Genomic DNA, 18,477 nt, shown 5'->3' on the forward strand with positions numbered 1-18,477 from the left:
TAGGAGTTGAGAAGTCATGTTGAGGTTGGACAGGTCACTGGTGAGGTGTCTTCTGGAATACAGTGTCCAGTTCGGGTTGTCCAATTATAGGAAGGATATTATTAAACTAAAGAGAGTTCAAAAGAGATTTCCCAGGATGTTGCTGGTTTGGAAGTTTTGAGTTATAAAGAAAGGCTAGATAGGTTGGGGCTTTATTCACTGGAGCATAGCAGGTTGAGAGGCGATCTTCTAGAAGTTTATAAAATAATGAGAGGTTTAGATAGAGTTCATGGTAGTTGTAGGTTGGGGGATTTCAAGACTGGGGGCATATCTTTAAGCTGCGAGGAGAGAGATTTAAAAAAGATATGATGGGCAAATTTTTCGCACCGAGTGGTTCACGTGTGGAATGAAGTTCCTAAGGAAGTGTTGCATATGGCTCCAATCACAACTTTTAAAAGACTTTTGGTTAATTACATGAACACGAATGGTTTGGAGGAATGTGGGCCAGGAGCAGGCAAGTGGGACATGTTTAGTTTCAGATTATGTTCGGCATGGACTGTTTGGGCTGAAGGGTCTGCTTCCGTGCTGTACGACTCTATAACCTAGTCTAACTTATTGTTGAAGTGCAATTGCATTTCCAAGTACCGAAAGCAGGAAACTATAATCAGTTAGCTTAATATCTTCACAGGGAAAATGCTGGCATTCATTGTTAAGAAGGTGAAAGTAGATTACTCAGAAAATCTCAGTGTAACCAAGCCTCTACTGATTCTATGATATACATTGATGTGACATCATCTGGAGTCTGGTGTACAATTTTGGTCTCCTTAATTAAGGATGAACATAAATGTATCAGAAGCAGTGCAGTGCAAAGAACGTTCATTTAACCAATTCTTAGAATGAAAAGGCTATCTTATGAAGAAAGGTTGAACAACTTCAGCCTGCATCCCTTGGAGTTTAGAAGATTGTGAGGTGATCTTGTTAAAACATACATGATCCTGAGGGAACTTCACAGGGAAAATGCTGAACTGGTGATTCACCTGGTGCGAGAAATTCAAACTAGGGGGGGACACAGTTTACAAATAAGGGATTTCTTGTTTAAAGCCGTTTAAGATTGTTCGAACTGGATGGCTAGCCAACAGTGGAATATATTTTCCTCTGACTTTCACCACTGTCGCCTTAGCCTTGAATAGTGCTTTAAAAATCGGAAAAAAAAACAATTTAGTCCCCGAGCTCATAGACTGAAATCAGAGAATGAGATTACAAAGCTAAGTAATGTGCAATATTAATACATTGTTCAGTGGGTGGAAGAGAAACTCGTCATGTAGAGATTCCATGTACGTAAAATAGGGACAATTGTGCAGGTTAAGATGATAATTCCCCAAAACAGGAATTAATTTTATTAATTTTGATTTTGTTTTGTATTCCCCACTACCAATTATGCTTTCAAAGTTAATAGCCATGTGATCAAAAAAAATCTTTGCAGATTTCACAGTGGAATTGCTATGTTATGTGGATAATGTCTTCGAGTAAAAAGTGAGGTCTGCAGATGCTGGAGATCAGAGCCAGCAGGCTAAGATAAAAGGTAGGGAGGAGGGACTTGGGGGAGGGGCGATGGAGATGTGATAGGTGGAAGGAGGTCAAGGTGAGGGTGATAGGTCGGAGTGGGGTGGGGGTGGAGAGGTCAGGAAGAAAATTGCAGGTTAGGAGGGCGGTGCTGAGTTCGAGGGAATCGACTGAGACAAGATGGGGGGAGGGGAAATGACGAAACTGGAGAAATCTGAGTTCATCCCTTGTGGTTGGAGGGTTCCTATGTGGATAATGTAAATACAATACATAGGAACGTTACCACCAAGAATTTACAGTTAACTGAATATTCAGAGCTTGGGTTCATTCATCAGAACATTGATGCAAGTTAGCATTTGTGAACAGCACGCATGGCAGAGCTTGTTAGGAGTCTTGTGGCTTAGTGGTAGTGCCTCTACCTCAAAGCCAGAAAGTTCCTAAAGTCACTGTTCACAATGTGGTCTCCTCTACATTGGGGAGATTAAATGCAGGCTGGGTAACTTCTTTGAAGAACCCTTGTGCTCTGTCCACAAAAACGACTCCGAAGTTTTCAGGTGCCTGCCATTTCAACACACCAGTGTTTCTGGCCAACACGTTTGTTGCAGGCCTGCTGCAGTGTTCTAGTGAGCCTTAGCACAAGTTGAAGAATAACATCTCGTTTTCTGCTTGGGGACCCTGCACCCGTTGGGACACAGAGTTCACTAACGTTATAGTCTGATTCAATGCTTTTTAGTCACGACCCACCCAGTCTTGTTATGACATGTTTAGCTTTTAGCCAGTGAAGAAGGATCACCGGACCCAAAATGTTTAGTCTGATTTCACTCTACAGATGTGAGCAGACCTGCTGAGTTTTTCAGCAATTTCTATTTTTGTCTCTTGTAGCCCTGTCACCCACTCCCACATACCCCTAGGTCCATTATCACATGACATGGATTGCGTTTAGCATAGCTAACATATTTTCTCATTCTTTATTCTTATTATCATTATTCAGCTATTCTTCTGTTCTGGTCTACTTGTTTACCTACCCTTTTCATCTCTCTCTCTCTTTCTGTTGCCCTGCCTCTCCCCCCACACCTTTCCACTCATTCACCATCCCTCAGTTTGGTTTCAGCATAATTACCAGTCTTCCTAGCTACTGTTCTGATGAAGTCAACAGACTTGAAATGTTAACCCTGCTTTCTTCCCACAGATGCTGCTCCTCAGGTTCATCAGTAAAAATTACTGTGAGCCACCTTGATATTATTGAAATAGTTCTAACTCAGTCTCCTTCTATGGTCCTTACCATGACAGAGGCCTAACTTTTCTTTATACTTTCTAATCAAGCTGTTCAGAGATGTCATTATATTCCTGGCTCAGAGGGAGGGACTCTATCAAAACCACCTGATCTTAAAGATTAGAAAAATAACAGAAAAGCCATGGGTGACAGTCATTTGTTGGTTCACTAGTCAGAGCATTGCTCAGAGAAATCAGAGTCTACCTACCCAAGTTAAAATTTACCAAAGCTTAACTGTTAATCAGCATGAATCAGGCATTCTCCAAGTCAGGGTCTCTACCAGAGTCTACTTGCCAACCAACTGGTACTCTTCTCTCATGCATATTAAACATTGGCTTTGCCCTTGAATTCTTGCAAAATATCCCGATGAGTGCAAAATGAAAAGTTTTGATAAAATGTGCCTTTTATCTGCAATACTCAAGTTCTATACTACCAAATGATACTTTGCCTACCATAATAACTTGGGATAACAAGAGATCAATCTCAGTTTTATATTTATAGATCTAGCATTGATTGCTTATTGATAGAAGAGAATTTCAAATTTTACCAGAAGAATATTTCTGAATTTGACTCTGCTTCATTACTGTCCACTTCAATGCTTGTACTGAAATTCATTTGCAAAAGTTTTGTCAACTCACACAATCTATCAAGTTAAAAATCACACAACACCAATTTATAGTCCAACAGGTTTACTTGGAAGTAGTAACTTTCTAAACGCTGCTCCTTTATCAGATGGTTCTGGAGTATAAAATCGTGAGACACAGGTCTTACGATCTTATACTCCACAACCACCTGATAAAAGAGCAGCATTCTGAAAGCTACTGCTTCCAAATAAACCTGTTGGACCATAACCTGGTGTTGTGTGATTTTTAACTGTGCACATCCTAGTCCAACATTGGCACCTTCAAATCATAATCTATTGAATGTTTTGCAATGACATGCTGCCATCTCCACAGCTTACAATATTGTTTACCTTTGAATCATTAGCAAATTCAGATAGTTGGTTTTCTACCTCACCCTTTAAGTTGTTAATTAATACAGTGAGGTTCCAGCACAGGTTCTTGCAGGACACCATTAGGCAGAGCCTACTAACTAGAATACCTGATGTGACAATGCTGTCACTTTAACGAGATTATTTTGTCTTCGGGTTTTTTTTTTAAAAAGAGAGGTCAGAAAGGCAGAGATACTGAGGGGTCTGGGAAGAGCTTAGTTAAACAATGGTAGGGGAGTGGCCAGTTCTCCTAGTTCAAGTTTATTCTAGTTTGGTTTAGCTGTGGTAGTCACAAGTTGTTGGCGTCCACAAAGGTTGCAAGCTTCAGCAAATGACTTCTGAGTGACTTTCTCTCTGAAATCTCTTTGGATGTTGTTCCCTACTACCTGTAAGAATCTGTGTTTCACTTTACCTTTTTGCCAAGGGGTGTGTTTATGGGATGTTACTGGATTGGGACAGTTCCTCAGTTAATTTGCTGAATTGGGTCAGTTAAGTTTTCCAATAGGTATGGTATTCTCAATTCTGTTTTCTTTTGTTTATGTTTCAACTGTAGTGTTTAAATAAATTCTATTTTGCTTAAAGCAGAGTGGCTCAACCAGCTGCATCACATCTGGAATATCCACTTCATATCTGCCTTTAAAATAAGTAAAAGCTGAAGTCTAAACTACCTTCCTAAAATATTTTGGTGCGTGTGTCTGGCCTAGTCCATATCACTGATCACTAACTCTACCACCCCTGTCACCTTCCTCTGATCCAATTTCACATCCAGCCCAACAATTCTCCTTCAATCCCAGGAGCTTTACAGAATCAGAATGGTGAGAAAGAGGCCACTCAGCTTATTGTTTCTGTCCTGGACCTCCAAAGGTGCCATTTATCATCTGATATCCCCCAACCTTGTCCCCTTGACTTTAGCAATTTTGCAATAATAAACATTACATTACATGGCCATAACTGTCTAGTTTCCCTCTTACCTTTCGTAAACTGCAGACTGACATACACAACTTTACAAACCACATTTATGTGGATTTGCATACATGGGGACTTTGTGTAACTCTCAAAATTTCACCCTTCAATGTACAACCGGGTTAACTGTAGACGGAGCTAGTCAGCTGGATGAATGGTCAAACCTCCAAAACAAGCCATTGTTTGCTCAACACTTTCATCCCACTGGGCATAAATATTCTTTGTTTATCTAAATCCAAAAATGTCAGAAATAGATTAACAATGGTCAAGGCCCAAGGATTCTAAAGTCATTACTGAGATACTGCTGCCATTTTAACAGGCAAAGGCCTTCCAGATTACCAGGCTCAAGCCTGGTAGTAGGTTACCCACTACTTACACAGCCAAAATGCCCCAATCCAACAGAAAGATGTCTTGTCAAGTTACCAAGAGCCAGTGAAATGAAATGCCAGACCTTAGTTGTAGATTTCACTTGTCAGCCAGGCCACCATTCTGTGACCTGAAGGTTTGCAATCTTACCTGGTTCAGCCATCACATTACAGTGTCTGCCAAGGGAGCGACTGGCCATTGTGCAAGTGCACCTACCAGTCCGGCCAGTGTTCCTCCATTTTATTCCTATGTGAAACAGAACGTTCTGCAGTGCTCTATGCAGCTGCAGAGCAAATAAGATGAAACTTCACTTCAGTTTGCATGCAGGTGGGGACCCAATCAACATTATGCTGTGAACGCTTAGGCAGGCTGATAAATCTGTTACTTTACAAAGTAACACCATGAAACGAAGACCTTAAAAAGGGTCAAATGTTCCTCTTTATTAAAATGGGCAGAAGGAAGCTCTGCTTATCAAACTGCTTTGATGCAGAATGAAGCATCTACTGAGTAATGCTGAACATACACTTACCCGAAAGAGTACCCTGAACTAGGTTTCTTCAAAGTCACCCAGAAACTTATTAGGCAAGTCATCAAACTAAAAAACAAAGAGATTATTGTTAAAAGGCCTGGACAGAAAGCAGTTGTAAGCAAAGCAAACTGCATTCACAAGCTTCAGATTTATTAATTCGATTTCATAAAAATTAACATTTCACATATAAATGTCCTAAGCGCATGTAAAATGTAATATTTTACAATTCTTAACTTGTACAATCAAAAGACAATTCTGAGCATAATTAACCACTAAGAAGCCTAGGTGTTTTTCTTTTCCTGGAATGATGTCACTTAACATGCGAGTAAACATTTAACTATAGTTCAAAGTTTTGGAGATAATATAATTAATTCACTGAAAAAAAAACAAACCCCTTTTTCCAAAAAAAAGAGCACCGATGAGCAGGCAACTATTTTTTCAAAAAAAGGGTAAAGTCAAATTTTTTAAACTGCATTTTACAGATCTTTAAGTTTTTTATTAAGTGCCAATTTGTAGAGACAAAATCCACCATGACTTTGTTTCAGAGATATGTCACTTTCCATTCTGTCTGGAGTGATGTCACCAAGATAACAGTCAATTAAGCTACTCACTTTCATAAATGACAGCAGGTACCAGATTGATAATTACTCCCCAAGAGAGGGCAGGAAACTAGAGGAGTCCCATCTGAAATGGTAACCCCTCTTCCATACATATTCATCAAGCTTATCTTTTTTTAATCCTCACCTTCAATGCTGTGGGGATCGATCAATAGTTTATGATCTGACTCTAAGCATTGACTGCTATTTATTGTTTTCAAAGTAAACAATTTTGAATCGATTTTTACAAAAATGTAGGAATTCAAATACTGAATTGGCAACAGAGATTAATTGTAGGAAATATACCCAAGGCATAAATATTTTATTCAATGGCACTATTTTCAGAAACAAACTACATATTGCAATAAAAACCAAGTACCGCAGAAACTAAGCATCTGTGGTGAAACAATAATGACGAGAGTCCAATGACTTTTTTTGGAAAATAATAGGAGTTGTCTCCAATCACAAAAAAAACTTAGCGAGTTTTGAGAAGATGTATAGCTCAGGTTGAGGTTTTGGATGTAGATTTGCTTGCTGAGCTGAAAAATCCATCTCTAGATGTTTTGTTATCTTACTAGGTAACATCTTCAGTGGACCTCATACGAAGCAATGCTGAAAACTCTTGCTTTCTATTTATATATTTGGGTTTCTTTGGGTTGGTGATGTCATTTCCTGTGGTGAAGTTATTTCTTATGGTGAAGTCGCTTCCGGTTCCTTTTCTCAGGGGTGTTAGATGGGATCTAACTCGATGTGTTTGTTGATAGAGTTCCGGTTGGAATGCCATGCTTCTAGGAATTCTTGTGCATGTCTTTGTTTGGCTTGTCCTCGGATGGATGTACTGTCCCAGTCGAAGTGGTGTCCTTCCTCATCCATATGAGAGTATACTAGTGAGAGAGGGTCATGTCTTTTTGTGGCTAGTTGGTGTTCATGTATCCTGGTGGCTAGTTTTCTGCCTGTTTGTCCAATGTAGTGTTTGTTACAGTCCTTGCATGGTATTTTGTAAAGGATGTTAGTTTTGCTCATTGTCTGTATAGGGTCTTTCAAGTTCATTAGCTGCTGTTTTAGTGTTGGTGGGTTTGTCCCACTTTGACTGGGACAATACATCCATCCGAGGACAAGCCAAACAAAGACACACACAAGAATTCCTAGAAGCATGGCATTCCAACCGGAACTCTATCACCAAGCACATGGAGTTAGACCCCATCTAACACCCCCTGAGAAAAGGTACAGGAAGTGACTTCACCACAGGAAATAACATCACCAACCCAAAGAAACCCAAACATATAAATAGAAAGCAGGAATTTTCAGCATTGCTTAGCATGAGGTCCACTGAAGATGTTACCTAGTAAGGTAACGAGAAGTCTGGAAATGAACCTTTCAGCTCAGCGAGCAAACCTACATCAAAATAAAAACACTCCACGGTTATGTGGTAGAATTTAATGCATTAATTTCAAAATTACAAAATATGATGTATGCAACACATTTTTACTACAATTTTCAGAATGGAACAAAGGATGTTCCTAATCACAATTCTGTTAACCAGAAGGAACTATAGTAAGCAGACATCAGGCATCATCCCACAGAAAGTAAAGTTTGTAAAGTTTATTCATGTGGCAAGGTGAAGTCACCATGGTGCCAGAGAACTATTGGGCAGGTCCCTTGGGAGGAAGCCGACTGGTGGTGGGTTTAACTGGAGGATCTTAATGCCTCAGTTGAAGGATGAAGTCAATAAGTGGGACATTCATATTGACCTCAGCCAGTGAATTAAACACACACTAATAGTGTCACTTGGCATCACAAACTACATGTGGACAACCATGCAGCTGTGGTCGGAACAGCAGAGGCCAGGAAACAGGTCACCTACTCACCCTCCCTCAGAGGTGTGCGTTTATGAAAAATAAAATCCATGAATTGAATAAAATTTAAAAGCAAAACTGATCAGTTGATGAAATCAGTCACAGTTAAAACTAATTCCGAATATATTTCAAAACAACCATTCACAAGATCTGGCAAAATAAAACCTCACTTCTGTCAATTAATCTTCAATACCGGCATACACAATTACACTAAAAACTGATGTTCATAATATTAAAAAAAATTACCTGAAAAAATCAAAAATGGTAAGATATGTGTAAGCAGTTAAAGCTGTAGAGAAAATGAGAAAAATATCAAATTAATATTTATATTTTGCCAAGTACACTTTTTTCTTAATTCACAGCGATAAATGAAGTTGTGGCATAAGTTATAAAAGCAGGTAACTGTACAAAATGTTGGTTTGGCCCTAACTTTTCATAGTTCTCGTCACCATACAAAAGGAAGGATGCAATCGCACTGGAGGGGGTGTAAAGCAGATTGACCCGGATGTTGCCTGGGTTGGAGCATTCAGATATAAAGAAAAGCTAGATCAGCTCAGATTGTTTTCTTTGGAGCACAGAAGGTTGAGGGGGAAGCTGATAGAGATGTATAAGATTATGAGTGCCATGGATATGGAGAATAAAAAGCAGCAGTTCCCCTTAGTTGAAAGGTCAATAACAAAGGGGTATAATGTTTAAGTGAAAGGCCGGAGGTTTAGAAGGAATGAGGAATAGCATTTCACCAAGACACTATTTGAACTACCCGAAGCAATCATCCCAACATCCACAAATGAAGCTGCATTAGAACATTATTTCAACAAGCCACCACACACTGCAGCATAGGGGAACTACGCAGAGTAAGGAAAATCACCTATACAGTAGATTCAAAAAGAATAGGTACCCAATGAACGCAGTCCATTGATTTCTGAGCAACAAACCCAAACAAACAGACAAAACAAATCCAGAAACCCTAGTCACTCTCCCTTGCATTAAAGGCATCTCAGAAATGACTGCCAAACTACTCAGCCCCTTGGCATTATGTTAGCCCACAGCCACCACCACCCCCCCAATACAATAAAACAGCAGCAAATGAACTTGAAAGACCCAACAAGCAAAATTAATGTCATCTACAAAATACCGTGCAAGATCTGTAACAAACACTATATTGGACAAACAGGCAGAAAACTAGCCATCAGGATACATGAACATCAACTAGCCACAAAACGACATGACCTACTCTCACTAGTGTCCTTACATACGGATGAGGAAGGACACCACTGACTGGGACAACACATCCATCCCAGGACAGGCCAAACAGACACTCATGAGAATTCCTAGAAGCATGGCATTCCAACCTGAACTCTATCAGCAAACACATGGACTTGGATCCCATTTAGTCACCTCAGAAAAAGAACAGGAAATGACATCACCATAGGAAATGATGTCACCACAGGAAATGGTATCACCTGCCCAAGGAAACTCAAAACACAAATAGAAAGCAGGCCACACCACCAGTGCTTCATTTGGAGGTTACCTAATATGGTGACGAAATGTCAGAAAACTAACCTTCCAACTCACCAAGCAAACCTACATCCAGAACCTCAACCTGAGTTACAAATTTTCTCAAAACTCACTAACTGCTTTTCGTCATTATATAACGGATTTAGAACTGAACCTAGGAGGTACAGTTAGTAAGTTTTCAAATGACACCAAAATCAGAGGTGTAGTGGACAGCGAAGAAGGTCATCTCAGAGTACAATGGGATCTTGAATGGCAGATAAACTTTAATTTAGATAAATGGGAGGTGCTGCATTTTGGAAGGGCAAATCATAGCAGAACTTATACACTTAATGATAAGGTCCTGGGGAGTGTTGCCGAACTTGGAGTGCAAGTTGATTTTTCCTTCAAGTTGGAGTCACAGTAGATAGGATAGTGAAGGCGGCATTTGGTATGCTTTCCTTTACTGGACAACGTATTGAGTTCAGGAGTTGGAAGGTCATGTCGCGGCTGTACTGAACATTGATTAGGCCACTTTTGGAATACTGTATTGCGTGCCATCATAGTCTCCCTCCAATACGAAGAATGTTGTGAAACTTAAAAAGGTTCAGAAAAAAGATTTACAAAGATGTTGACAGGATTGAAGGGTTTGAGCTATCAGGAGATGATGAATAGGGTGGGGCTGGGTTCCTTGCAGCGTCGAAGACGGGGGGGTGACTTTAAATCATGAGGGGCATGGATAGGGTAAATAGACAAAGTCTTTTCCCTGGGATGGGGAAGTCCAGAACCCGAGGGCATAAGTTTAGGGTGAGAGGGGGTTAAAAGGGACCTCAGGGGCAACTTTTTCATGCAGATGGTGGTACATATATGGAATGAGCTACCAGAGGAAGTGGTGGAGGCTGTTACAATTACAACATTTAAAGGGCACCTGGATGGGTATATGTTTAGAAAGGGTTTAGAGGGATATGGACCAAGTGCTAGCAAATGGTATTAGATTAGTTTGTGTTATCTGTGTGGCATTAACAAGTTGGAGCAAAGGGTCTGTTTTTGTGCTGTGCATCTCTATGATTCTAAAAAGGTATTGTGGGTTGTGAATGCATTGCCTGGGAGGAAATCTCAACTTTTAAAAGCACTTGATGAGCACTTGAAGTGTCATAACATTTGAGAGTTATGGGCCCAGTGCAGCAAAGTGAAACTAGTATAGGTAAGACGACATTTTTGGCAGTAGAGACTTCTTGGGCTGAATGGCCTCTTCTGCACAATGTGATTCTATGAATATTTCTTTGAGTCTTATGTAAACAGTTGTCTTTAAGAAACTCTCTAACCTGAACATTCACAATCAATTTTGTGCTCAATAACTATTTAAAATATACATGTTGCAACATTCCTGATGAAGGGCTTATGCCCAAAACGTTGATTCTCCTGCACCTCAGATGCTGCCTGACTGGCTGTTCTTTTCCAGCACCACATTCTTCGGCAAAGAATTAAATGCGTTAGATGAATGCAGACTCAACACCGATAACATTAATTCTATCACAGATTGAATTACCTAAAGGAAAATCTCTAAAATAATTGTATGCAAATTGAACATAGCAGAACACTTCAATCCTACAATATTTACATTTTCTAAAGTCAGTATTAGCTTTGATTAGGAAACATATAACTGACAGACTTTACTTTGTTGGTTACACAGACAGTAATGTTGCCCTAATTTAATTCAGAAGGATTGGACTGAAAATGATCCTAAAGGGGGTAGTGTTCATAAAGATTTCTACTTTTCTTGAGGTAAAATGGATTAAAGTAATCTCTACTACAACATGCAAGGTTAAACCTAAGAGTAGACAAAAACTGGATTCGAGCACATGGTGAGGACAGTGCAGGAGAGAGAGAGAGAGAGAGAGAGAGAGAGAACCTGCACAATTACTGCCTTGGCTGTTTGAATTCTTTTATCACTGGACATCGGAGTGCATCTGGGAAAATTAACAGTGAAATTCACAACTAATCTTAGAGGAACTGTTGAGCAAAGTTCACAGCACAGAATCAGATAAGTTAATTGTTGTTTTAAGTCTGGCCAAGAGAAAGGCTGCAGTAGTGAGTCTCGTGGATTTTTTTCTTGAGTATATTTTTTGGAGATAAGTCTCTTGATGAAACTTAAAATATAAGCCAAAACCATGAATTTAACCTGGGGCAGTGTTTGTAGAGAAATAAGACGGTGTTATTTTCTGGGTCTGTAGATTGTGAAGAAGCAATAAAGGCCTTTGCAGTGATATGTACTTCTTGTCAGATGTGGGAGTTTAAGGGTTACTGCGGATTATATCTGCCATAAATGCTGTTGGATGCAAATCTTATCAGATTGAGTGAATCGGTTGAAGAGACAGACAGAAGCGATGAGGAATTTGCAATAGTATGTGATGGATGATAGTTATAGGAAGGGGGGAAAGTCTCAGATACAGTCACATAGATGGGTTAACTCTAGGAAGGGTGAGAGAGGTCAGCACCTAGGGCAGGCATCTTTTGTGGATATACCCATTTCAAACAGGTATGCTGTTTTGGAAAATAAAAGGGGTGATGGATTCTCAGGGGAACGTGGCACGAACAGCCAAGTTTCTGGTATTGAGACTGGCTCTAATGCAATGAGGGGTATGTCGGCTTCCAAGAGGTCAATTGTGTTAGGGGATTCTGTAATCAGAGGTACAGACAGACGTTTCTGTGGCCAGCAGAGAAAAAGCAGAATGGTGTGTTGCTTCCCTGGTGCCAGGATCAAGGATATCTCAGAGAGGGTGCAGAATGTTCTCACAGGGGAGAGGGGCCAGCAGGAGGTCATTGTCCACATTGGAACCAATGACATTGGAAGGAAAAACGTTGAGACTCTGAAGGGAGATTGGAGAGAGTTAGGCAGAAATTTAAAAAGGAGGTCCTCAAGGGTAGTAATATCTGGATTACTCCCAGTGCTACAAGCTAGTGAGGGCAGGAATGGGAGGATAGAGCAGGTGAATGCATGGCTGAGGAGCTGGTGTATGGGAGAAGGATTCACATTTTTGGATCATTGGAATCTCTTTTGGAGTAGAAGTAACCTGTACAAGGAAGATGGATTCCACCTAAATTGGAAAGGGACTAATATACTGGCAGGGAAATTTGCTAGAACCGCTTGGGAGGATTCAAACTAGTAAGGTGGGGGGTGGGACCCAGGGAGATAGTGAGGAAAGAGATTGATCTAAGACGGGTACAGCTGAGAACAGAAGTGTGTCAAACAGTCAGGGCAGGCAGGGACAAGGCAAATTAACTCAGGGCATGTTTAGGAACATGGGACTAGCAATACAGAAACATGGCTCAGGGATGGGCAGGACTGGCAGCTGAATGCTCCAGGATACAAATGTTACAGGAAGGATAAAAAGAGAGGCGAGAGAGGAGGGGGAGTGGCATTTTTGATAAGGGATAACATTACAGCTATGCTGAGGGAGGATATTCCTGGAAATACATCCAGGGAGGTTATTTGGGTGAAACTGAGAAATAAGAAAGGGATGATCACCTTATTGGGAGTGTATTTATAGACCCCCCCAATAGTCAGAGGGAAATTGAGAAACAAACTTGTAAGGAGATCTCAGCTGTCTGTAAGAATAATAGGGTAGTTATGGTAGGGGATTTTAACTTTCCAAACATCGACTAGGACTGCCATAGTGTTAAAGGTTTAGATGGAGAGGAATTTGTTAAGTGTGTACAAGACAATTTTCTGATTCAGTACGTGAATGTACCTACTAGAGAAGGTGCAAAACGTGACCTATTCTTGGAAATCAGGGAGGGCAGGTGACTGAGGGTCAGTGGGGGAGCACTTTGGGGCCAGTGACCATAATTCTATTACTTTTAAAATAGTGATGGAAAAGGATAGACCAGATCGAAAAGTCGAAGTTCTAAATCAGAGAAAGGCCAATTTTGATGGTATTAGGCAAGAATTTTCGAAAATTGATTGGAAGCAGATGTCCGCAGGTAAAGGGATGGCTGAAAAATGGGAAGCCTTCAGAAATGAGATAACAAGAATCCAGAGAAAGTATATTCCTGTCAGGGTGAAAGGGAAGGCTGGTAGGTATAGGGAATGCTGGATGACTAAAGAAATAGAGGGTTTGGTTAAGAAAAAGAAGGAAGCATATGTCAGGTACAGACAGGATAGATCGAGTGAATCCTTAGAAGAGTATAAAGAAAATAGGAGTATACTTAAGCAGGAAATCAGGAGGGCAAAAAGGGGACATGAGATAGCTTTGGCAAATAGAATTAAGGAGAATCCAAAGGGTTTTTACAAATGTATTAAGGACAAAAGGGTAACTAGGGAGAGAATAGTGCCCCTCAAAGATCAGCAAGGCGGCCTTTGTGTGGAGCCACAGAAAATAGGGGAGATACTAAATGAATATTTTGCATCAGTATTTACTGTGGGAAAGGATATGGAAGATATAGACTGTCGGGAAATAGATGGTGACATCTTGCAAAATGTCCAGATTACAGAGGAGGAAGTGCTGGATGTCTTGAAACGGTTGAAAGTGGATAAATCCCCAGGACCTGATCAGGTGTACCCGAGAACTCTGTGGGAAGCTTTTCCTTGGGGTTGGGGAGTCCAGAACTAGAGGGCACAGATTTAAGTTGAGAGAGGAAAGATATAAAAGAGACCTAAGGGGCAACGTTTTCACGCAGAGGGTGGTACGTGTATGGAATGAGCTGCCAGAGGATGTGGTGGAGGGTGGTACAATTGCAACATTTAAGAGGCATTTGGATGGGTTTATGAATAGGAAGGGTTTGGAGGGATATGGGCTGGGTGCTGGTAGGTGGAACTAGATTGGGTTGGGATATCTGGTCGGCACGGACGGGTTGGACTGAAGGGTCTGTTTCCATGCTGTACATCTCTATGATTCTATGACTCACGTGCATTTGAAAATCATTACCAGCTGAAGATTGCTGAAGCTATTATGGCCATCCTTTACATCAAAGACTGGTACTGTGCTTCAGACTGCACATGGTTGCTCTTTCATTGACTTGTGAGTACTGCAGCCAGGTCATAGCTTGTAAAGTTGTGCGAACCATTTCTTAATTCAAGTATTAGCACACTGACTTTGGGAGACATTTCCTCAGTCAAGGGTTCCACTTATCTCCAGGTGCTCATCTCAACTGATATCATCTCTGAACAGGTTGATTAGAAAATATCTCGAGTGGCCACATCACTGGGTCCACACTCACCGCTAACTAGATAAAAGCACTGAAGGAGTGTCATCACTGAACAAGTCCTTCAATAGAACAAGAACTGTAATACTTAAACTGAAATTTACAGCAATGCTGGAAAAATCTTTAAGTAATTTGTTTTGTCACTATACTTGAAAGTTAGGAAAAGAAATTCCTTCCATTTCAAAAATAGAAGTTCAAAACCAATTTCCAAGTATTATAAGTAACAGTACAGAAATGGAAAACAGTTATAGAGTCACAGAAATGTACAGCCTCCACCATTTCCTCTGGCAGAGAGGTAGGCTTTTTCTACATGGACTTTGGCAAGGTCTTCAACAAGGTCCCACATGGTTAGTAAGGTTAGATCATATGGGATCCTGGGAAAGATAGCCAATTGGACACAAAATTAGCTTGATGGTAGAAGGCAGAGGATGGTGGTAGAGGATTGTTATTTGGACTGGAGGCCTGTGACCAGGATCATTTCTGGGTCCATTGATGTTTAGTCATTTATATCAGCGATTTGGATGAGTATATTGGAGGTATGGCTCATAAATTTGCGGACGATGCCAAAATTAGTGTCAGAGTGGACTGCAAAGAAGGTTAGCTAAGGGTACAATGATGTCTTAATCAGTTAAGGCAATGGGCCAAGGAGTGGCAAATGGAGTTTAATTTAAATGAATGCAATATGTTGCAGTTTGATAAGACAAAGCGGAGCAGGACTTACAAACTTAATGGAAGGACCCTGGGGAATATTGATGAATAGAGGGAACAAGGAACTTTCATTGATCCTTGAAAATGGCATCGCAGGTAGACAGGGTGATGAACGCGGTATTTGGCATATTTGCCTTCAGAGCACTGAATATAGCAGTTGGGATGTCATGTTGTGGCTGTACAAGATATTGATGAGTCCACATTTAGAATACTGTGCAAATTCTGGTCATCCAGCTACAGGAGATATATTGTTAAACTAGAAAGGATACTGAAAAAAATTATAGTGGTTGCTAGGACTTGAGTCATAAGGAGAGGCTGCATAGACCAGAACTTTTCACCTGGAGCTTTGGAGACTGAGGAGTGACCATATGCAGGTTTATAAAATAATGAAAGGCATTGATAGGTTGAATAGCCAGGGTCTTTTTCCAAGGGTGGGAGAGTCCAAAACTAGACACCATACGTTTAAGGTTAGAAGGGAAAGATTTAAAAGGGACCTGAGGGGCTTCCTTTTCATGCAAAGGATGGTGCATGGATGGAATGAGCTGCCAAAGGAAGTGGTACAGGCAGGTACAATTACAACATTTGAAAGACATTTGCACAGGTTTGTGAATAGGAAAGGTTTAGAAAGATATGGGCAAAATGCAGGCAAATGGGATTAGTTCAGTTTAGGATACCTGGTCAGCATGGACAAGTTGGAACAAAGACGCTGTTGCTGTTTCTGTTTCTATGACTCTGTGACTGCAAGAGCTGAACTTTGACATCATCTAACCACTTAGTCTGAAAATGTATTGTCTCCGCCAGCTGTTAACAGAATCACAGAATTATTATGGTACATGAAGTGGTCATTCAGCCTACCATGTCCACACCAGCTCTCCAAGTGAGCAGTTGATCTCACGTTCATGAGAATCACAGCCAGAAATCCACTGGGAGTGTGGGGATTGAAGAAGAATGTGAAGGAGAGATATCTTCCCATTCATGAATAAATTGATGCAGAAAAAGATTTTTTTTACTTTTGAACCTACAATAATTCATTTAGGAGGTCTGGAAAAACAGCCATTTACGTAGCTAATGCTTTACAGAACTGGTACATAGTTGCAAATACAGGCATTATATCAATTTATTTTGCTTTCTTATGGTCAATTTATTCCTCCACATGAGGGAAAATAAACTATAGTTTAGTTTTGGGAGATTCAGATGGATCTCTGACTGCACATAAAATAGGTGTTGCTGCAATCATTTTAAGTTATCCTTCATAAATCAGTCTTTTTGTAACATAGTCCTCATGCAACAACCTAGACAACAAAAAAAAGGAAAACTACTGGAGTCTATGACTTTTCTTGCTCCATATGGTGGCTTCTGTAGAGAACGGTGCCAAATTAATTTAGTGAATGTAGGGTGAAATTATCCTTTGAGGTAGATCTTGTGAACAACCTCAACCTGAGCTACAAACCTTCACAAACCTTGCAAAAATCTTGTGAACAGTTAAGTGGACTAGTCAAATCTGGACAATTAAGTTTTCACTAAAACTTTACAAACCAACACCTGAATTCACTACATTTTCAAAATACCAAGCTCAGCACCAGTTAAGGTTAGTGACTGCAGACAAGGCCTTTCAGGAGAAGACACAGTAAGACTCCATATGTTTCTGGCTCAGTTGAAGCACTTTGGTGGCCAAGCATTGCACACTACTGTCTCAGAGCATCACTGTATCAACAGGATAAGGTCAGTTGTGTATGTTTACAAAAGTGGCCAATCAAGATAAAAGAAACAAGAACAATAAAGGTAAATTAATCTATCTTTTTGGTTTAATTTTTAATGCTGACTGGAGAACACAAGACAAACACTCATATACTCCGCGCTCTCATTTTATTTGTGCCATTTTATTTCCTACCCGAGGGACAGATACATTTCTTACATAACTGCAGCCCTGTTACCAAGGGATCAGCAATGTTAAAGGCTCTGCCCTTTCCCATCCATCTATGCTACATTTAGCCTGCTCCCCTAGTAGAGCTGCAACTGAGCCAATAGAATGGTGTAGAAATATTCGATTTCCAATATCAAAATCTTAGCTAGTTTTCAGACTTGAAGCAGGAGATTTGCAAACTACAGCATTCTGCTGTCATTGTTTCATGAAACACATATCGACCACTCAGTGTCGGATATCGTAAAATGCTCTGCATTAAAAGAGAATTCTTCAATAAGTAAACTAAAAGCTTTATTGACTGAAAACAAGAATCCACTTGGTATACTCTGAAATGAAACTTAAGACTTTAAAAGGAAGCTTTGCGTCAATGCGTCCCTGCAAAGCTACCATTAGTGGCTGTGGACTCAGGCTGATAAAGGCAGCCGTCTCCTAATAGTCACTGAGACAATCTTCCCACTTTAGCAAACTCCAGACATCCAGATGGATTGAACTGTCATAACATTACAGCAGATACTGTCAGCTAGGCTGTACAGATTTCATATCTCATCTGAGATTTCCACTTTGCTGCTCCACAGCACAGTCTGTAAGTTAAGTCTGTTTACTATGTTCTGCCAGACTGCGTTTGAAGGTTAATAAAGTATATTTGTACAACTGCAGAGAAAAATTTTAAATGCATTAGTCCATTTCCCAAGGTGGTGCTCACATACAAAGTTTATTTTAATTAAATATGTCTCTTGTTGTAATGATCCTCTAACTTCTCAATCCCAACATTTGCCTCAGTCTCCCCTAATTGTACAGTGTATGGTTCAATTGTTGTTGTCTCTGTAACCAGGACTTCCTCCTTCTCGCTCAGCCTTTTGGTCTTGTACTTCACAAATATTGCATTATTGATTTTGTTTGCATCTTTTACGTTTCAAAAGTAAATTGCTTACAATAAAATACCAGCCAGCATGACAGATGCAGTGAAAATGTGGACCAACAATTGATGAACGTTTACTGGTGAGAGAAACTGCAGCTGGAGTCATGCTAA

General features: G+C 40.3%; 1 protein-coding gene across 1 annotated transcript in view; it reads right to left on the minus strand.

Annotated features, from left to right (window-relative positions):
* The window catches only part of slc30a6 (solute carrier family 30 member 6), a 151,721-nt gene that overhangs the window by 84,502 nt on the left and 48,742 nt on the right, over window positions 1–18,477 (minus strand). Inside the window, exons 5-6 of the mRNA XM_060831338.1 lie at window positions 8,363–8,405; window positions 5,665–5,730 (exon numbers count right to left, since the gene is read on the minus strand). Of these exons, the coding sequence (XP_060687321.1) occupies window positions 5,665–5,730; window positions 8,363–8,405 (109 nt within the window). The remainder of the gene's footprint in view (window positions 1–5,664; window positions 5,731–8,362; window positions 8,406–18,477) is intronic.

This window comes from Hemiscyllium ocellatum, chromosome 10, assembly GCF_020745735.1.
Source record: "Hemiscyllium ocellatum isolate sHemOce1 chromosome 10, sHemOce1.pat.X.cur, whole genome shotgun sequence".
In the NCBI taxonomy this organism is placed as follows: Eukaryota; Metazoa; Chordata; class Chondrichthyes; order Orectolobiformes; family Hemiscylliidae; genus Hemiscyllium; species Hemiscyllium ocellatum.